Genomic DNA, 23325 nt, shown 5'->3' on the forward strand with positions numbered 1-23325 from the left:
ACTGGATCAACAACATCAAAAGGGCTCTCAATGGTAACAGAATCCTCACATTGTATTTTGAGAGACAAAAACAACAATCTATTAGCGACTGGTGTACGTAACTCTAAAAATCGAGACAGAATGCTGTTTCAAGTAACAAATAATTTTATTGCAAATTCCACTAAATGGGATTCCCTTCAACAGTGGCATTGTCGGCTCGGACATACATATTAACACTGCCACCATCAAAACAATGTGCGACAAAAAACTGGCTGATGGATTAGAATTAAAAGACAAATGCGAATTCTTTTCTGAAGGTTGCCAAAGAGGTGAAATGCATCGTCGGTCAAAGTGATGCAGCTAAATCCGAATATTTCCATATGGACTTGTGTGGCTCCATGCATGAGACTGGGAGTGGAGGCGTTCGTTATTTCATGTTGCTTAAAGACGAAAGCACATATTTCAGGTATGTTTACTTTAAAACAAAAAAAAAAAAAAAAAAAAAAAAACCTGAAGTGCATAACAAATTGAAATCTTTCATTTCTATAGTACGCAACATGACTGGCGAACGGGTGAAATACAAGCGGTGTGACAACGGCACGGAGTTTATGAAAAAAGAGGTTGTCGAGCTCCTGTCAAATAATGGAATTGTTTTGGAAAAGGTTCCCCCTACACTCCTCAACAAAACGGATTGATTGAAAGGTATAACAGGACGGTTCAAGATTCAACTGGCGAGTAACTTATATAAATATCTATGGCCAGAGGTGGTGAGAACAGCTATTTACATTCTCAATAGATCGACATCAACAAAACATGCAAAAACACCATTTGAGTGTTGGCTTGACAAGAAACCAAATTTAGGTCATATTACGATTTTCGGCAGTGAGTGTATTATGGTGTACGAACCCAAACAGCTTGAAAGAAGGAAGTGGGATGCCAAAGCCAAGAAGATGTTTTTAGTTGGTTATGAACCAACTGCTAAAAATGATCGTTTGTATGATCCCGACTCGAAAAAGGTGATTGTCAGTTGCGACGTTGTTTTCAATGAAAAGGCTGTAAGAATTAGTTCGATCACTAAGTATGAAGATGAATCAAACCATGACCATGCAGAAGAGCAAAGCAGTGAGTTGGACATTTCAACTTTCAAAGACCAATTGTTAAACACGCCTAAGAGTTCGATGAAGAAGGAACCATCGACAATTGCGATTTGGCATAGATCACATGGGTTATGTAGCAACTATAGCTGAACCCGACACTTGCGAAGAGGATGTAAACCATTGGTGCTCGCTTCCTTACGGTAGCGTAAAAACAAACCACACGTATTCTCTCTTTATTTCTGATTTGCCATTGCTTTGCAATGGGGAGAGTGTCTTACCACTACTAATACACCAACTATTCTGAGCACCCCTGATGTAAACTCACAGTATTCACAACAATGGATAACAGCCATCGAAGAATAGATTAACTCACTTGAAGAGAACCATACATGGAAATTGGTAGCAAAACCCAGCAAATTCAATATGAAACAATCGTCAGCTGATCCATGCGTGTTCTATGGAACATAGAAAATACAAAATTATTTTTTTGTTGTATGTTGACGATGGATTTATAATGTGAAATTCAAAGAACATATTGACATTATTTCTTGATGATTTAGCCAAAACATTTCGGATCACATATGGCGAACACGACTACTATGTGGAATTGAAATACATCGTGATAGAGAAAACAAGTCAATTAAAATCAATCAACGAGCATATATTCAAAAAATACTTAGAAAGTTTAATATGGATCAGATGCCTGCGTTGAATCAACGCAACTATGTAGTGTATCGCATAATTTCGTAAACAAATCCTTCATTTTACCAAAAATCAGCATACGCCAATGACTACCACAAGAATGCATTTCTTATCTCAAACAATCGGTTTGATTCATTCATAAATGTGTGTGATCTACGAACTACTAATGAATTAATGTTAATGTACAAACAAACACCACATGAAGAGAGAGTAGTAATCCTACAAGGCATAAAGTATGAGAGAACTGAAAACAAAAACAACACAGTTGTCTAAACATAGCTGTCTACAAATATGGGGAATTTATGAGAGAGGTGTGTTGTTGTGTTATACAAAGGCTGTGTTAGCTAAACAGAGTATGAGTTTGTTTTGGTGTTACGACAACGTACATAGGCGGACATAACTGTGATTCATTTGATGCGTTTAGATTTTTTATGTGTTTTCGATTGTTTTTCTTTTCGCAGTTGTATGCATAAAGTATACTCGAAACGAAGTCAACACGAACAATTCAAGCAAGAGGTAGTAATTTGTACGAAGCAGTAAAGTCTTTACATACAATGCGTTAAATATGAATCAGCAATGTTTGTGTTTGACTTTCAACAGAATATTGATTACATTCTAACACAAAAAAGAGAGTGGTGGTGCGTACTAGTATCGCTTTTTCTAGTGTCTACCGCAATTCATAAAATTGGCACCGGTTGCTGGTCACTGATAATGATACTGCTAATAATAATCAACACCAGCTGAGAGCAATATATTTTTAACCAAATATGTTGATGAAGAAGACGAAAAATATTCCTTCAGACAAGCAGTTGGGTCGCATAATTTTGCTGCTATTGTATCCAGACCCGATATTTCGTACGCTGGAGAAGTTAGCAAATTTACAGAAAATCCAAATAGTTGTCACGTGAATGCTCTAAAACGAATATTTCACTAACTAAAATCAACTATTGATTATTGTGTAGAGTACAAATCCTCTGATGTTTTTAAATTTTATGATACACGATGCAGATATTGCTCGTGATGTGGATTCAAGTTTATCTACAACTGGTTAAGTATTATTGGTAAACGAATGTGATATTACTTGGAGAAGTCATCGTCAGAAGACAGTTGAGTCATCGACAACGGAAGCCGAATGTATGGCAGCATGTGAAGGTGCAAAGGAGGCAATTTGGCTTCAACCATTACTTGCCGATATGGGATGTTGTCAAATCTCACCAGCTGTCATCCATATATGTATATAGATAACCAAGGTGCACTTCGTCTTCTTTAAAAACTAGAAATGCATTATAGTACAAAACATATAGACATACGATTACAATTCATACGTGAGCTTAAAAATAACAAAACTATAGGATTTAGATACATTAACACACAATTGCAACGTGCTGATATTCTTACAAAAACGTTAGTTGCTCAACAATTTTAAATAATATAGAATATGTATGTTGGAATTAAAACAATGAGTGAGAGTGTTAAAAGGTAGCATTGTTTAGTTACAGCACTGTAATCTTGTATTTATTGTCTATTTCTTCGTCAAATAATAAACCACTTGCCACTCTTTGATTGGTCGTTGCATTCGGCAATTTGTTTATGTTAACCCTCTCATCCCCAAAATTTTTTCCTTGTGTTAATAAGTATTTTGAAAACACACGATTAAAGTATATGTCAAAACAAAGTTATAATATAAATTTCGGAGCGTTACTCCCCTTGTTTCGGAAGATACAGTACATTATTTCTGAAATTTATTTGGCTATTTTTTTGTGGAATTCTGTAAATAAAAATGTTTTAATCATTCAGGAGGGATCTTTTGGTCTTACTTTTGAAGAATCAAAACTAAAATTTAACATAAAGCTCATATAGTTTGATTTAGAAAAGTTTAGAATAATTTGGACTGTACACAACGAATTTTAATTTTCACTGAAGTTCTAGACTTCACACTGAATAATGCACCGTAGCTATGTTGATCGAGACACATCCGATATTTTTTTGTTGTAACAAGATTAAACAGCCACCTGAGTATATTTTGAGAAGAATTCAAAGCAGAATATGTAAAATAGCGGCACTTCGACGCTCATAAAGACAATGTTGCATATATGCAACACCGGGGATGAGAGGGTTAATGCACTTTTATAATACGGAGTTCTACGTATCTTTTTAACATGAATATTCTTCACTTCGTTTCTAACCTTTGCAAATACATGAAGTATAATATCAAAATAAAGAACCAACTGGTGTTTTATTTTAACAATAGCTCTTTTCCTTTACGTGCAAGAATCTTCAAGTTTTACAAATTTTTACTCGAAAAGCGTTCCTTTACTTCAGACACCATACAATTCATATGGAGCCAGATTACAACTTTTGCTACTTTTGCCGGTTTTACCACTTTCAAAAGTAAAGGAACAGACCAATTATTACACTTACTAGGCGTTTACACTAGACAGTTTGTCTTCAAATACAACTCTGATTTACTAACACATACATACATTTGTCGTTTGGCTACCAGCTGTCCATCATTCTTTCACAGACAGCCGGGTTAACAAAATTTTGAACTTTTTTGTAAAAATGTGTGAGATAATAATTGAAATGTGTTGAAAACAAAAGAACATGAACAAAAACAAAATATGTGAACGGAAAACAAAAGGAATTCGATGATTTTCATTCGTAATTTTACAACTGTTTTTGCAGTTGTCTGGACGCCTACGTCACAAAGGCAAGTTTTGGAATTTTGACAACCAATACATGAAGTCAACTGTCCTGTGATTTGTAAACGCAGGGTTGTGACAAGTGGCATTTCAGAATTTACACTCTTCTCTTGTACAGTATGCAAAGTCCATATTCATACACTCCTAAAAACTGAATATAATCGTTATTAATTACATATTTAATATGCAAATGTGAAACAATTGATGGGAATTACTATGAAGAGGAAAGATTTAAAAATATAAAAACTAATTTTTAATTTATTCCGTCATTTAGGTATAGATGACACCTATGTGGGTGGCAAAGTTTGAATTCGTATACCTAGAAGCCCTATTTATTTGTGTTACTTAAGAATGTTTTAAGCAAAGTACCACTAATTTTTGTTCATTTCGTCTATTGGAATGCTTGTGCTGTAGAAAAATGTAAAAATAACGAAGTTTTTATTAAAAATGTTGCATGAATATAAGGTCGGACGAACATTCGAAATACTTAAGAAAAATGTGATAGATATGATTAATAGCTAATAGCAGTTTCTGCAACAATATTTGAGGCCTTTCCAGCGTTTGGAAATGCAACGAAACGTAATCCGGTCTAGGGTATTATAAAGCCATTTTTGGTTTCACGCCGTAAAAATCGCAAGTTCCGTTTTATATTTGTATTGTATGTAATTTAATGTATTTAAGTTTTAGAATACGGTTTCGAAAATCATTTTATGTCGAAAACTGTGAGAAATTATGTGTAACAATTAAGCTATATAAGTCTTTATACTGTCTGCATCCGACTGAAATACTACGCTTACTATGAACCAGAGTTATGGATTAGAAAATTGCAAAATGACGGTTTTTACTTCTAGAGAATATTATTTCATTACCGAATAGTCCAAAATTAATACATCAATTTTAAAGGATTGGTAAAAGTTTCCCAGTAATGAACGTGGGGTAACCTATTGAAGAAATGCATTATTTTCGAGGAAATGTTCGTCCTTAATAATCTGTTATTCCTCGTTATTTCCGATATCTCTTTACATAATATGATTTTCAAAACTATATTCTAAAATTACAATAAATTTTAGACCAAATCGACGCCTCCAAACAATAGTATGCTAAGTCGACTTAGCATGTTTTCAAGTTCTTAAAATTTTTATATTTAACGTCCTTTAACTTAAATTCTGTCAAATTTTGGTAATGATCGCTCAATCCGAACAGAAGTTATAAACAAATATTGACTTAGCATAGTACTGAAGTTCAAAAAAATTTCCACACTTTGAGAGCTTCTCCTGCAAAACTCACTTTTTAGACTTAGCATACTATTATTTGGAGGTGTCGAAATATAAAACGAAACTTGTGATTTGTACGAAGTAGAAACCAGGGTTTCGGAGTCGAGCCATTTTTCATTTGACTCTGACCCCGGGCGACTCCGAGAGTAATTTCCTATACCACCGAAAATGAATAAAACATGCACCATTTTCAACTTTTTTTCTATATTTGGAGCATATATTCTTATATGTTGTTTTCCCTAAGGTATTTTGTAATGCATTTTCTATATTGATTTTGCTATATCTTACATCGAAAAGAAGCAAGAGAAAAAATGATTTCACAGACAGAGGGACATGACATTGAAATTAATATATCATCCTTGCCAAGGTGGACGGCGAATGAAGGAAATGCCAATAATTTAACATGGTAGGAGAGATCACCATGATGCCCAAGCATTTCTATGCATATTTTATCAACATTTTAACGCTTGTATAAGAGGTTCTGAAGTAGGCAGACTTTGTTCGGGAATATGAGATATGGGAACAAAATCTTCTTTGGATTGTTTAATACAAATACCAAAACTTGTAAATTTAAGTAAGTGTAATCCAGATCATAAGTATTGCATAAGGTAAACAATTCAAGTTACAAGAAAGTTTAAGAGGGGAGGAATAGTTTTACAGAAGGAAAAGGTTTTATTTTTGATGGTAGGCAGAATATTTGAAACATCGTTTACGCGTTCCGGTTGCGCTGTCCCAGCCACTTCAGATTTTTGATGATGTTGTAGATCACAGCAGGTTCCACAGTTGAGTAGAAAGTTAGACACGGTGGAAAGTGAGCACCTACTAACCTATGCCGTCTACCAGCCATTGCTGGACAACGACACAGGATGTGCTCGATCGTCTCTAACTCCTCCTCGTCCTCACAGAGTCTGCAGTAGTCAGTAACATCCTCATCAAATTTGATGGTATGTGCTCTGATATAGCAGTTTCCAGTAATGACTCCCGTCGTTACTCTAACTTCAGCTTTACTCAGGTTCAACAGAGAGTTCGTTCTTTTGACTGACAGAGACGGCCTCATGGATCTTGCCACAATGCACCTAGGTTCATTATGTCACAATTCACTGGCTCTTTCGTCGGAGAACGCTTCAAATTTTTGGAAGAAATGACAAATCGGTGGTTTGATGGAGTCAGCGATAGCTAGATCTGTAGACTGCGATCCTCGTCTAGCTAATTCATCTGCTCTTTCATTACCCAGATAGTCGCGGTGTCCTGGTACTTAGCATAGCCGAAAGCCGTTAGTTAGCGTTCCCAAGACTGATATACACTTAACGACGACACCGGATTTGATTTTGCCGGATTTGGTGGCTTTAAGAGCCGCTTGACTATCCACAAATATAGTCACCGGTTCAAAGATTAGTGCATCCAAACTGCCTGCGAAGATTTCAGCCTGGAAGACACTACAGTTGCTGTCTAGCCTGTGTACTCAAGAGATAGCCTTTCACAGTAGACGCCAGCTCCGGTACCTTCCTCCATATTGGAACCGTCTGTATAAAAAGCCAGACCGTCCAGAGGGGGGTTACTGCGGTTCCAGTCGTCTCTACTAGGTATAACGACGTCTATATCGGCAAATCTCAGGACTGGTGATATATAGCCGCTCAGTTTCCCGCGTGGGTTCACATTTATACCTGATTCGTTAAGGATACATCCATGCCCATAGGCACAACCGCGCCAGAGATCCTGTTCATGCAGCCGTAGAGCACTGCGAGTTGCCTGACACTTAATGCTGAGACTCAGTGGTTTTAAGTTCAGCATTGCGTTCAGAGCAGCCTGTGGTGTGCTCCTGGTGGCTCCAGTTATGAGAATCGCGGCAGCTCTTTGCACCTTGTCAAGCCTACTGGATGTCGATTTTTGGCGCAGTGAGTGCCACCAAACAAGAGAATCATATGATAAGATGGGTGTAACCACGGTGTTATACAACCAGTGTATAATCGATGGGTTTAGACCCCAACTTTTCCCAATAGAATTCTTACATGAATAAAGTGCAATCAATCCTCTCTTCGCCCGCTCCTCATCATTCCTGTTCCATCGCAAATGACAGTCCAGGATTGTGCCAAGGTACTTTGCCTCGGGCGAGAGCTGAAGCTGCACTCCTTCCAGTATTGGTGGTACAAATACGCCGAGCTTACGCCTTTTCGTGAACATTACCAGTTCTGTCTTGGTTGGGTTTACTCCAAGGCTATTGGCCTTAGCCCAGCGCGACAGCGTCGATAATGCTCCCTGCATAAGCTCCGAAGTGGTTGACGGAAACTTACCGGAAATCAGTAGTACTACGTCGTCCGCATAGGCAACAACTTTTATACCTTGATTGTCCAGATCAGTCAAAATATTGTTTATAACAAGTAGCCACAGTAACGAAGAGAGCACCCCTCCTTGGCGTGTGCCTCTAGTTACTGTTTTCCTAATTTTTTTCTCCCCAATGTTGGAGTTTATAATTCTGCTTTCTAGCATATTAATTATCCAACAAGTTAGAGGTTCGGGTGTGTTAACTTTCTTAAGTGAGAGTTTTATGGACTCAAGTTCTACGTTGTTAAAAGCTCCTTCTATGTCTAGAAAGGCAGCCAAGGTAAAGTTTGAGTTTTCCATACTCCTTTAAATGAAGCCATGATGAAAATTGAAGCATCGCCGGCGTTATACCGTCCGGTCCCGGTGACTTATACAGTCTGTCGCAAAAATTAGTATACACCGCTGAAACCAAAATGTATTAGGGATAAATATCACTATAACTTATTGAAAACAACAAACAATTAGTTTTATTTGATTGACAAGAAGGTTGTCTTCCGTAATAACAATTAAAAGTGCGCAATATTTGCATACATTAGCAAATGTGCGGTTCGAATCTCAAAAAGACCAAAATTTATGTCGCAAAAGTTAGTATACAACGGAGAATCCTCGTAGAACTGTGTAAAAAATTCTTGATATTTTTGAACAAAATGAAACTAAATCTGCACTTAAGATCATAAAGAGTATATTAATTGGTTTTAATGGCAGTTATAGTACTTATAGTGACATGTCCAACGTACACTGGATCGTAAAATCCACAAAAATTGGTCATCTACAAATACAACAACTGTAGCGACAAAATTCCGAGTGTTATGTCCTGTTTATGAATCCTAAAGCCATGAAATGCTCAAAAAAGCTCTAAAGTTTCAATATGGGGTGATCTTGATCGAGTTTCGACTTGTCCTGTTTGAAAAAACGGGAATATCTTGAAGGAAACCCATACTTTTGAGGCTATTGTCCTTTTGAAACATGTAATAATCCTTAATCCTTACACATAAGGACTTTCCTTTTGAGTTAACTTTCTCACAAATGTTGCCCCTTTTCATATTCCCACCAAAAGTAAATAGTAGGAGAACCTCAAGGTCCGTTGTAAGCCCTACAGTTATACCATCCTTCCGGCCTTTTAGCAGTATCGGGCATTCTTCTCGTGTCCCTAGTCTCTAATGTACTACTAATGCCTAATAAACTACTTCTAACTAATCCATATAGTTGTATTTTGGTCCTAAGTGAAGCGAACACAGCTTTTCAGAACGTTTTTGCACAATCCATGTGTTATAACAGCAGAGAAAGCTCTGTATTAAAATTTTAATTTTTGGTGGATTATCACTGTAGGGCTTACACCAGAACTTGAGGTTCTCCTACTCTTTATTTTTGGTGGGAATGTGAAAAGGGACGTAATTTGTGAGAAAATTAACCGAAAAGTAAAGTCATTATGTGTAGGGAATAAGGATTATTACATGTTTCAAAATGACAACGGCATCAAAAGTATGGATTTCCTTCAAGAAATTTCCGTTTTTTCAAAAAGGACAAGCCGAAACTCGATCAAGATCACCCCATATTGAAACTTTAGAGCGCTTCTGAGCATTTGATGGCTTTAAAATTCATAAACAGGACATAACACCCGGAATTTTGTCGCTACAGTTGTTGTATTTGTAGGTGACCAATTTTTGTGGATTTTACGATCCAGTGTACGTTGGACATGTCACTATAAGTACTATAACTGCCATTAAAACCAATTAATATACTCTTTATGATCTTAAGTACAGATTTAGTTTCATTTTGTTAAAAAATATCAAGAATTTTTTACACAGTTCCACGAGGATTCTCCGTTGTATACTAACTTTTGCGACATAAATTTTGGTCTTTTGGGATTCGCACATTTGCTAATGTATGCAAATATTGCGCAATTTTAATTGTTATTACGGAAGACAACCTTCTATCAAATAAAACCAATTGTTTGTTGTTTTCAATAAGTTATAGTGATATTTATCCCTAATACATTTTGGTTTCAACGGTGTATACTAACTTTTGCGACAGACTGTATGGCTTGAAAGTGTTGACAGCCCATTTAGGACTTCTATATAAAAAACTACTAAGTCAAATGAAGTGAGAGCAAGGGGCCGATCATGTGATATCCAACACCAGTACTCCCAGACAATAGATTTCTACGAAATGTTTTGAATTTAAATTATATTAAAAGTATATTTTAAATGCTTTATATTTCTCAGATAGATCCGCAAGATCCCAATATATTGCCCATATATTGTCATAGTTATATAGGAAGATACATAACGAAATCTAATAAAGGACCATGTTATGGGTACTTTACACGATATGTTTTTTACATATGAGTTGTCACTTTGCATATACATTTTGTACGGGAGAAGTGACAACTCATATGTAAAAAACATACCGTGTAAAGTACCCATTAGAGTAATGAAAATAAAAGGTAGTCGCATCTGTTTAAGTAAATACAACCCTGTATGACTACGGGAGCTTGTCAAATACAGAACAACAATAAAACGGCATAACATTTCATAATAAAAACAAAATAAAGTTGTTTATCATTTTTTTTTTGTATTTGTAAAGCAGGAAATATTGGATATTTAAACTATTGCTCTGACTGGTAAGGCGCCCTTATGAAAAAACACTCATAAACATCCAAGTCTCAACAATTCGTCACATATAGTTGCTGTGGAACAACGATTTTTTGAACCTTCACCGAAATAAAAACAGCCAAAATAATTTTAAACTGATTCACCGCAGCAACAACAAATTAAGCTTATAAAATAATAGGGCGGTTTGTGGTAAGCTACGCGACGCCGGCGTAATATGCAAATATTTGCGCTACGCAGTGGAAGAATATTCAATACTGAGAGAATGGAGCCTCTCCAAAATGGCGAGTTCTCATGATACCGGCGGACCCTCTTCAAGATTTTACAGGTACATCAACACAACAAGATATTGTCGATGTTGTAACTGCTTTGGTTGAGCATTCCCGTCACGATCCCCACTCAGGCACGTCAGGAGAGTTCTTTCTGACACAATAACGGCAGTTGCGACAGACCCAAGTTTCTCAATTTACCAAATTGAAGCGTTTGGGGAAAAAGACTAAACCTATCTTTCATTTTGATGAAAATGTCTTAATTTTTGGGGTCCTTGTTTCTTTTTATTAATAAAAACGTACACAATATTTAACAAATTGAATATGCAACAATTATTCTCGATTTTTTACTTTACTTCATAATCCATTCCTGATTCCATAAATATTTGGTATGTATTTCCAGCTGCTTAATTTGTCCATAAGAGTTTTATTCTGTTATGACAGCTTCTAATACTCGTTGCTGGACATATACAGTTTATTGATCGTCTTCGGTGTAAGATACATATACTTGAATATGTGTACCATCCTTGCCGATGAAATGTGCAATTTTACCATCCTGTGACTGCTGGATAACCAATAGCTAGGTTTTATCATTATCTGATTGGGTAAGAACAATTTTTCATCTTGGTCATTATTTCGTCGTCTTGACTTTCACCCGATTGCAAAACACTCACTATTGAATTTGTTCTGTAACCTGGACCAGAATGTGATTACCATCAGCACCAATTCGTCTAATTCCATTGGTTCATGTATCTCATCCCAGCACCTGCAGTTTCTGCTACAAGTTACTGCTGGTGACGTGCTGCAACGTTTTTACGTTCAGTTGCTTCAGGTTGTGCTGATTCTCCAACGCAAAATAAGTACATACTGGGTAAATGCCATGGCCATCAGCATGGAGGGATTTGATTATTTTCCATAACAGTGGGAGCAGCGGAGGGCACATATGCTTCAATTCATCCTTTTTGAGACCGAAAAGTAAGATCATTTTTAAAAAATTTCAATTTAAAAAACCAATGACAATTGCTTTGTTCCAGAACCTGCAAGAAGCTACTACTTTTTACTACGATAATATTTTTTCCTTTATGTTATCGGAAAAAATAGTACTGGAACAGACCAAATGTTTACTGTTATGTACTGTATGTATGAGACATGTACACACAAACATAAGTATTTTTTTTGTAAAGCCTTTACCTAATTAACTGCGTGTTGCGTGTGCGTTCAAAAATACAAAAACAAAATACATGTATTTCAAATTGAAAACAAATACAGGAGCTTACCTAATTAATTGCGAGTTGCGTGTGTCAAAACAAAAGTTAAATACATATATTTCAATGAATGTTACCCAAATACGCTGTGCGTTTGAAAAATCAAAGTTGAATATTTCCTACTTTGACAATCCGTATTGTTTTAAAATTATTCACCAGCAACAAACATTGTCAATGGTAAGTAAAATTACATTTTTTTTCGTCAAATAATTCTTCGTTTTTTTACAGATGGATAACGAAAATCTAGTTGAGTGTGTACGTGGTCAACCACATATATGGAATAAGCAGGATCCTTTTTATAAGGATATTAATTTCAAGGAAAGAACTTGGGAAACAATATCCATAGAATTGAGCTGTACAGGTATGTCTCCCGCTGCATTCATGGGAACCTTTTGATAAAATTTGTATCTCATTTTAATCAAAGCTTTGCAATGCAAGACACGATGGAGAACGTTAAGAGACAAATACAAGAGAGAGCTTAAATCGAACAATGAACCATCGGGTTCCGGAGCATCGTCCAGGAAGCCTTTGCCACTCATGGAATCAATGAGCTTCCTCCGAAGTTCGATGGAATCAAGAAAGTAAGTTTATTTAATACTTTAGAATGAACCGCACAAGCTAAAAAGGATACATATTATTTCAGTACTGTTTCAAACTTGGATGACTCCAGTGGCGAAATGGAAATTGAAACAGAATCAGGTAAATTGTGCATGCACAGAAAACATTTCAAACTATTCAAAATTATTTCTATTTTAGGAACTACACAGAAAGTCTGTAGGAAGAGGAAGCAAAATGAAGACTTACTACTAGATGTCCTTACTTGTATGAAAAAAATATGAAGCAGCATCTGAACAAAAAAACGATTATCAAAGTTTTTTGATATGTTACGGAACAATATGAGAGAATTGCCCCAAAACATTATAAACCAAACACAGATTGAAATTTTGCAACTTGTTAACAACAAAAAGAATAATAACTAATAAGATGTTTATACGTTATATTGTTGCTTTACTCCTTTTTGGTACTAATATTTGGCAGCATTCGCATAGTACAATGACATATAATATCCAGCTCAACGTACGATATTGCTAAAATATTCCGTACATACATAGCGATACTGTACTGAAGCACAATGATAATCGCACTACTCCACATGCTGGTATACTGGAAACATTTGTTACCACAGTCGGAACTCAAAAAATTGGAGTTCGACTAGGATTTTTAGTACTCCGTCTCTAGTACTCAACGTTTTTAGTATACCAGCATGTGGAATATTACGACTATCGATGTGCGCATAGTCAGTGTTGGTAGGACTATTTTAGTCAGGGCTGGTAGGACTATTTCGTGATTATACCAAAAAGAACAGTGCGATAACGCAGTGAAGTATATAGGTTTTTATATCTGTTTCTATATGTGAACCCGGGAGTATGCGTGGAGGTGGAAAATTGAAAGCCCCATTTACTATTTGTTGTCCGAATTGTGAATTTCGGAAAACTCCTCCGTCGCTAATACTTCCATAGTTTCCAACATCAACCAATGTGAAACAGTAATTTGAATCACAAGCTGCCATTAACACCTTGGGAGATAAATACACATGACTTTAAATGAATCGTTTACGTCGTGGATATTACTTACAATACTGTTATTTTTCTTGTAGTTGTAATATTGAGATCCTGAGTTTCGAGGGCATACAATTCTTATGTGTTTTCCGTCGACTGCACCCATACAATTCGGTAAACCACAAATATTTTGAAAACCTTCCGCTATGTCCAGCCAATCATTTTCAGAAGGAGGTTGAATATATAACTCTCTTAAAGTTTCCCATAAAACATCGCATGTATTTAAAATAATTGTTCGTGCAGTCTCAAGACCAATGCGGAACTTCATGTATAAGGTATGAAGGCTGCATCCATGGGCTAAATAGCTTAATTTTACAGAATAGTTTACAGTAATGTTTCCTTTATCAAATGCGTATCATGTCTTCACTTACTATAGTGTTATGTATAGCCGATTTTCAGATTCTATGGGTTTTTTGTGATATGAATTTTTTTTCTAGCGCGAAACCAATTAGATTATGCAATGCCCGGAAACTATGTTTGCTCATTCGGATAGATTTTTCAAATAGACCATCATTCTCGGCTTCTAATATATTGACGCAAGTCAAATAAAAACCATGCTCCTCTCTGGTTCCGAAAAGTTTTTTGTTGCATCTTCTATATGATGAATTTTGTATGACGTCGTATAAGAGAAGTACATTCTCAATATCCTCCAATATTTCGTTTTCCATTTTTCTATAAAATTTTTTTAATATGTATTTTTATATTTTTTGTCAAAAATTGAAATAACTTATTTGGGTAATACGTCCGTATAGGTGACTTAACCATGCGTAAAAAGGTGAGTATTATTGACACACGCACACGCAATTAATTAGGTAAGCCCCACATGTATTTAGTTTTTGTATTTTTGAACCATGGTAGAACAAATACAAGGTAAAGTTAATACTACAACAAATACAACTCGAACAACAAACCACAAAGGAATTTGTTTTTGTTTGCAACGTTACTGCCAGTTGTATTTGTAAACAAAACAAGGAAATGTCTATAAATTATTGGAATTTAAAAAACTAATAATTTTTCACATTTGCTTGAATATTTTGGAAATAGAAATAAATGTATAAAATGTCATATGAAATTTGACACTAACGTTACAACCCAGTTCAGTCAGCTGTGTATTGCTGCTACCTTTTCTTATTCTACCATGTTTTTGAACGCACACGCAACACGCACTTAATTAGGTAAAGGCTTAAAATTAACTTTGGCAATGAATGTTCATCAAATTCAAAATGTCAAAAAAATATAATCGCTGTTAGCATGCAATTACCTTTCTTGTTCTACCATATAAAGGACATACCGTTAATATGAACCACTTTAATAATATCTATTATCAAATTTGGTACTATTAATCATTCGACAGAAGCACTTTTGTAAGAAAGTTTGACATCGATTCCAAGAGATCTGTAGTCGGATTCTCTTACGCATTTTTTGGTTTTTACCGATTTTTGTCGGTAACACAAAATGCATTAGAGAATCCCACTACTGTTGCATATTAGAGGCGACTGCATTCCATACAATACATGTTACAGGTCCTTATTGAAACAAAAATTTATTATCGGCTTAATTTTTGGAACTTTACATAATATTTCAAGCACAGGCCCTACCATTGCTAACAGGTAAAGTCATGGTATAAGTAAAGAGGTAGATTTAAATGAAAAAAATCTATAGAACCCTTGTTTTTCCTGAATTCCTAAAACTTCAAAATTAAGCAACAAGTGGGTTTGTTTACAACACCAATTTTGAGCATTTTATAAAAATCGCGAAAAACGAATGAAGGACCAATGTTTCTCCGCATACTCAAGTTGTGGATATGATAAAATGTTTGTTTCAATGATAACCTGACGAATTATTTCCCTAAAAATGTTCCAAAAATAATTTTAAAAATCATTGAATTCGATTGTTTTTAAAATTGTTTGGCATTTTATTCAAACACCGCACACACATACACAGTTTGTGTATATTGTTTTGAAGTTTTAGGAATACTCGAATGAAAAAATTTAAATTGACATAAAGCTTTGGCTAACCTTTCTTATTAAACCATGGGTAAAGTCAACTATTTACGAAGGATTGGGTCGTAATCTTTTACAAAACGTTGCGATCCATATCCTGGCGGCAGAAAAATCTGTAATTTTCCTTTCATATGAAAATATTTGTTTTAAAGATCGAAATTAGGGTTATTCTGAACGAACATTTCTCACTTACGTTGAAACGGCAGAAAGACAAAAACTCACGGGAAATTTTCGTACAGAATAACCTTCAATATTTCGACGTTATTTCAGAAAAGGAGTACAAATTATGTTTCCGTTCATAAAGCCATAGAAGACGATATCATTACATCGGTATTTCATATTGAACTTGATATTTTAAAGCAGGATCTCTGAGTTTTTCAGTTTCATCAAAATATAATAAAGTTTTGGTCAATATGTGTTAAATTGGCAAATAAATACCACATGCAACAAATACATTTTAAGAGGTTTTTGATTTTTATGCCATCTACATCCTCCAAACGCCTCCTTAGACTACATTTAATAAGTGCAAGGCTGACTTCCGCATTGTCAGTTGCTTTGTATTCCTGCATGAAACTAGGGGTTCTTAAATCGAGTTCCATACTAGAGTAATTTTATGAAATTGTAGTAGTGGGGAAATCGATTTAAGTTTCATGCACGAATACAAAGCAACTGACAATACGGAAGTCGGCCCAAATGTAACAAAATTTCTACAAAATCCCTCTTGACTTTATCTATTCTCAGTCATGTGGGTAAAATATTATGTAAAGTTTTCAAGCACCTAATAGTACGTTTATATATAACCGGATTTAATAAACCCACTGGGTTTCAAATGTCAATTCCATTGGCTATATGTCAAACAAATCCTCATAATGAAGGTTAACCCGGCAAAATACCTCTAATGTGTACGGCGTTTAACTTCAGTAAAGATTCAAAAATTAGGCCGATAGTGTTTTCTTCTTTCAATAAAAACCTCTAACAACAATAGCAAGAACATTATCTCTAAAAATCGATGCCATATGGATAATATTCAAGTTTTCTAACCAAAAGTCGTCCTATGTAATGTTCAATAGTATCAAAATTGGGGTTTCATTAAATTGTTTCACTTTGACTGTGACCTCTGTGAAATGTGTCCTTTAATGGCAATGATAATAACAATGATAATGCGTGGGTAATAAATATATTTGGATCAAAGTGTAGTGTATTAAGCATTTAGTATATTATTTTTAATATATTTTAAATGCAACACATTTTTAATGAATGTGGTTCAGTTTCAGTGTGAGTTACAGTATTTGTTTGTATTCTTATCGGAACCTGACCTCCGTACAAAGTCTTGTGACGTTCAGTCTTTAATTTTGCCTAGAGTTTTATTTAAATGTTAATAGACAGATGGACTCGACGGACGAGCAGGTACAGATACACATGTAGCTTGATCGCTTCATTTTGTTGATATGTGAAGATTGGTATACCAAAAGGGGGTCTAAGACTACTATTTCATAGTGTTACCACTTATTTCGTAGTGTAAATAAGGGGGATCTTAAACCAGTGTTCCAAAGTGTATATAAGTTTTGCTATAAATGTGATGGTATGTTAAGAAATCGATTCAGGTTGACATGAAGATGCAATTATAATTATATAATCGTGCAACTTTACATTTGTTATCAAAAATTATGTGGATCAATTGGACCAAAAAATATTTATTATAAAACATTTGCTTACATGTTTTCTCTTAAGGCCACGACACATAAGGAGCATGGTATTCTTGCTGAAGCCATATCTGATAAAGGACTAAAGGTGTGAACAGAATGAAATACGCCGCTTTTTCACGCTCCGTTTCATGTCAAAGATTAAAGGTCAAGTACTACCTAATTCAAATGCTGCCTAATTAATTTGAATTAGGAGACTAAGACTTCGCTTTTAGTCTTTTACATGAAACTGAGCGTGATAAAGCGGCGTATTTTATTGTGTTTCTACCTTTAATACCAAGTTCGATCTAATAAAAAGATTTCAGAATCACATTTGAATTAGATCGAACTTGGTCTTTAGTCATTTACCAGATATGACTTAAGCATATGCTTCTTATATGTCGAGGCCTTTAAAATAGAAACACAATGAAATACACCTCATGTAAAAAATTAAAGTCCAAGTACTACCTAAATGAAATGCTACCTAATTCATTTGAATTAGTTAGTACTTGGTCTTTAATCTTTTACATGAAACTGAGCGTGAAAAGGCGGTGTATTTCATTGTGTTTCTACGTTTAGTTTTCTTATAAAATGAATAAACGATTCCCAAAATTGTTAATGTTCATCTCTCTACCATATAAAAATAAAATAAATAATAAAATAAAAATTCTTTATTGTTTGAGTATCATTGACACTCATTGCATGTAAATGTTAACGTACTGTTATGGGTACTTTACACGATATGTTATTTTACATATGTGTTGTCACTTTGCGTATACATTTTGTATATAAAAAGTGACAACCCATATGTAAAATACATATCGTGTAAAGTACCCATTAGGGAAATTTGCGTTAAAAAATTTTAATAATATTTTGTAATAATTTTTTATGATAAACATCTTCATGTCTCAAGTACATTTTTTAATGTTTAATTTATTTTTGAAACTCGCAAAAAGAGAACCTGCAACAGCCAAAATAATTTTAAACAACAAATTAAGCTGAATAAAACCCATCTTATGAAAGGATAGGGCGGTTTGTGATAAGCTATGCTACGCCAGCTATTTGCGCTACGCAGTGGAAGAATATTCAAACCTCACAGAATGGAGCCTCTGTAATATAGTGAGTTCTCATGATATCGGCGGACCCTCTTCATGAGGAGGCAAAGATTTTACCGGTACATCAACACAACAAGATATTGTCGATGTTGTACCTGCTTTGGTTGAGCATCACTGTCACGATCCCCACCCAGGCACGTCAAGAGAGATCGTCATGACACAATAACGGCAGTTGCGACAGACGCAAGTTTCTCAATTGACCGAATTGAAATTTGCGTTAAAAAGTTTTAATAATATTTTTTAATAATTTTTTATGATAAACGTCTTCATGTCTCAAGTACAATTTTTAATATTTAATTTATTTTTGAATCTCACAAATAAATTGCCTTTATTTGTTAAAAGGATTTTTTAGAATGTAAGAATATTTATGTGTCATTATAATTTGTAACACTATTAATATGTAATGAACAAAGTTAATATACATATAGGTCTAATCCAGGAACCTTGGACAGTGAAAAACAAGGTCTCTGGATTGAACCATATAAATTATCAACTTTTCTACGCTAGTACAGGTACCCGCCCGAGGACGTGTATTGTAGTCCATAAAAATTTATGCTTTCTTTTCTCTCCAGAGTTGTCATCGTCGGACGCCACAGTATTGAAGCAAGGGAATGGTAATATATACCTAGCGTCTATATACTTACCGTTCGACTCCCCGACATTTCCACCTACGTCGGAATTGCAGCAGCTGGTGAGGAAAATCAAACAAACAGGTAACGAAGTACTAGTAGGTAGCGATGCTAACTCACACCACATTTCGTGGGGTAGACTAACACTAACAAAAGGGGTCAAGCCCTTCTAGATTATTTGAATACTAACGACCTAATAACCCTTACTTAGGAACTAAACCTACATTTAGGGAGGAAGTACTAGATATAACAATATGTTCAGAAAATCTAATAAACGAGGTACATGACTGGAAGGTCTCAGATGACCACTCCTTCTCTGACCACAGGTATATTAGGTTCAAAATATCAAGGCCACCGCCAAACCCGATAACATTCCGCAACAAATCCAAAACAAACTGGACCAAGTTCGGAATTAAATTAAGGTACAGACTAGGGCAAGGAGAAGATTAAGAATGTCTAAGTAAAGAGGACATAGACAGTAAAGTCAACAAATTAGCCGAAGCCATGGTAAAGTCTTTCGAGGATAGTTGTCCCCTACGAGAAAGGAAGTCTGCCTACGAAAGACCCTGGATGACAGGGGAAATGCGTAACAAAGGCAAAGAGGTCCGTAGACTTTACAATAGGGCAAAACGAAAAAAATTAGCTGTATTCTGAGACAACTACATATCAAAACTAAAAGAATACAACAAACTGACAAGGAACGCCAAACGCAACTCCTGGAAACTTTTCTGCGAACATGTAGATAGCGTAACCGACGTATCAAAAATTAAAAAGTTTCTATCCAAAAGCCATACAATCCGAGCTAATGGTTGATGAAATGGGAAGGAAGATGGAAACCTTACGCCTTCTGATAAGAGCACTGCTGCCCAAACAGTGCTTTCGACGTAAAATGTCCACGCATCAGAAGAAGTACCAAAAATAGACAACTCTATGGTTAAGCAAGTCATAATGAGCTTCTCACCAAACAAAGCAGCAGGACCCGACGAGATCTTCCCTGCCTTGCTTCAAAGGGAAGTGGACTACATTTCGTCCAAGCCACAGGGGGGATTTTATCGCCGCTTCTGTGGGTCACTACAATAAATAGTCTACTAAGGTCCTTAACCAAGGAAGGCTTTGAACCAGTCTGTTATGCAGACGACGCACGTTGGGGCAAGATTGAAAAACGGCTCTTAATTGAAAAATTGAAACACAAATTTTTGATAATCTGTCTTGATAGGGTTAACGAGTACAAAATTCTACCTCACTAGCCAAAATAGCAAAGTCGTATGTTGTTTACTTTTCGTGTAGCACAGTGTTAAAGTTGAACATATTTTTAAAATTAAAGAAACAGGTGAAAAGTATTAAATTTTGCTGCTTTTAAATCGCCATAACGTAGTTTTTGCTACAAAAACTTGGCATTTTCAAAATAGATATTTCAAGCAGAGGTAATTCTTAATATTTTAGGAAAAAATTGTACTGAAAAAGTCTTGTAGAAATGTGTTTAAAAAATTCCTCAAAATGTGTCCAGATTTTGCATAATTTTGAAATGTATTGGAGTATAACAAAAAAGAGTGTCGAGAAGGTCGTGAGAATTTTTTTTGTATTTTTCTCTTGATTGTTTTCTTTGATATTGCGCAAACAAAACTTGCTCCTTTCTTGCTCATTTTGAGTTATGTCAAAAACGGTGGAAATAGCTGTGGGTCAAATATTTGCATTTTGGGGTTTTTGTCTTCATTTTCCCTGTTACTGTTGTACAGTATGTCGTGTTTTGGTTTAATGTCTGTGGTCACCCTACATAACACAACTTGTGCAGGTCTACCATTATGTTATAGTTACTATATATAATGATTTATATAAAATGATGGCGATGCACAAGGGGTGAAATAGCAAAAAATGGAGATTAATTAACATAAATTAAATTCGGTTTTTGGTATAACTGTCGTTACATGGTAATATGGTACAAAATTGTAAGTCTTTAACCAAAATGTCAAGATCATATATTGTTTACTTCTACAGTTACACTGTCATAAAGCTAAAGTATTTTTAATAATTTAAAGAGCACCATAAAAAATTAAATTAAATTTTGGTATATAAAGAGTAATATTTTTTTACGCATCAATAGTGCCCCTTTAAGATTCCATTCTAAAGTCAACTTCAGTTAGGAATCTAAGTCTTAGAAAAACATATTTATGGCAAAAGAAGTTTAGAAGCATATTAAAAATTAATTTAAATGTAGCCATTTTCCCTATTTTTGAAAAGTATTTAGAGTTAAAAAAGTAGCGGAATATTTTATATGGAGCTTATTCCAAAACGAGAATATATAGAGATGATGTTTGATAGAAATATTTTCAATCCCTTCAAAATGTACAATTCACAATTTGAACCAGTTTAGTAGCAATATATGCATATAATATTCGAAAACTCCCAAATTTGACTGCACCTCTATATGGGGCCTATACCAAAACATTGACCTATATTGACAAATTTTCACACTATGAATTCTTAGGCATTCAGAACTATAAATCCTAATTTACAGATAAATGTACTAAAAAATGTGGCGAAATACATAAAATCGGGAGATACCGTTGTATGGGAGCTACACTAAAATATTGACCTAACTTAATAATTTTTTGCCAAATATTAGCTTAACCAATAATTTATCATATTAGAAGATTTTGGATTCATCAAATAAGAAATGAAGGCAAAACCGTAAAAACACTTCATAGTTTTTATGGTACCCATTTATGAGGGCTTCGAATATACCTCTCCAATCCCTCAATTTGCACCAAAACTGTGTTCCGTTATATTGATTGAAGTGTAAACATTCGAAAAATATTAACATTAGTTCACTCAAATGCTTCCCTGAATTAATCTCCGTTTTTTGGAATCTTGCCCCAATGTGCGACGTTATAATACTTCTAAGGGGAAAGAATCCAAATCTACTTTGTAGGAAATCCGAAGAGGCTCTAAATATAGCTTACAACTGGGCTAGACCAAGAGGTCTTAATGTTAACCCGGAAAAAAAAGAGTTATGTCTTTTCACTAGAAAAACGAAATTGGGCTCCGTCGAGGAACCAGTTTTCCTGAATAAGACAAAACTATATCTCCAACAGTATCTGGGGGTAATTCTAGATAGGAAACTTAAATGGAAAGACCATATTCAGGAAAGGGCTGCCAAAGCAATCAGATGTTGGTCAACTTGTAGAAGGGCTATAGGCTCAAAAAGGGGTTTTAATCCTAGAATGATACACTGGCTATACAGAAGCGTAACAAGACCGATTCTTACTTACGCATCTGTTGTATGGTGGACAGCTATGGACAAAAAATACAATGTGGAAACATTGCAAAGAGTCCAAAGAATGTGCTGCCAAAGCATTAGCGGGGCGAAGAGGACTACACCAACTAGGGCTTTAGAGACAATTCTATTTGTTCACCCGATAGAAATATAGGTAAGGTATTAAACAGCCATCGCGGCTATAAGACTGAAAGCGATGAGCGAGTGGATCGAAAGAGACCACCAAAGCATATTACGGTTAACAACGGGTGAATCTATAAATCAAATAGTATCGGACCGGATACCTGAATCAAGTGAAGTCGCTCTGTGTGAAGTTCTTATACTGGACTGGATCGATGGAACCCGACCACAGATTCCCGCTGGAAGCTGCAGGTTTACGGACGGGCTGTGTTAGGGGGAGAACGGGACTGGGTATTTATATCGTAGACACGGAAACGAGGATCTCCCTTCGGCTGCCGGATCATAACACGATCCTCCAGGCCGAAATCCGAGCGATCACAGAATGTCTGAACTGGTTTAAAACAAATACAAGGCCACTCACAGTTAACATCCTGACGGATAGTAAAGCAGCAATTAGAGCTATAGCAACATCGAAAACTGTGTTGGAGTGTAAAAATTCAATTAACGACTATTCGCATTATGGCTCGGTAAACATTATATGGGTACCAGAACACATAGGGATTACGGGAAACGAAGTAGCAAACTCCTTAGCAAAACATGCCAGGGAGCTACCTACAGTAAGTCTAGACAATGCCAAGCCTTTAAAGGCGGCGCGTATAGA

The 23325-nt window shown here is 35.4% G+C and overlaps 1 protein-coding gene and 1 long non-coding RNA gene across 2 annotated transcripts; both read left to right on the forward strand.

Moving 5' to 3' along the window:
- The first annotated feature begins 10562 nt into the window (after nucleotides 1-10562).
- On the forward strand, nucleotides 10563-11290 carry LOC141401073 (uncharacterized). Its single transcript, XR_012412265.1, has 2 exons — nucleotides 10563-10699; nucleotides 10763-11290. It is a non-coding gene; the product is annotated as an uncharacterized lncRNA (long non-coding RNA).
- Nucleotides 11291-11660: 370 nt separating this feature from the next.
- On the forward strand, nucleotides 11661-13218 carry LOC141401072 (uncharacterized). Its single transcript, XM_073980899.1, has 6 exons — nucleotides 11661-11932; nucleotides 11992-12399; nucleotides 12451-12583; nucleotides 12647-12803; nucleotides 12866-12921; nucleotides 12979-13218. Exons 2-6 carry the CDS (start codon nucleotides 12199-12201, stop codon nucleotides 13059-13061), a joined length of 630 nt encoding a protein of 209 aa, XP_073837000.1. The 5' UTR covers nucleotides 11661-11932; nucleotides 11992-12198; the 3' UTR covers nucleotides 13062-13218.
- The last annotated feature ends 10107 nt before the right edge of the window (nucleotides 13219-23325 follow it).

This window comes from Musca autumnalis, unplaced genomic scaffold, assembly GCF_047663935.1.
Source record: "Musca autumnalis isolate F117 unplaced genomic scaffold, ASM4766393v1 scaffold_4, whole genome shotgun sequence".
NCBI lineage: Eukaryota > Metazoa > Arthropoda > Insecta > Diptera > Muscidae > Musca > Musca autumnalis.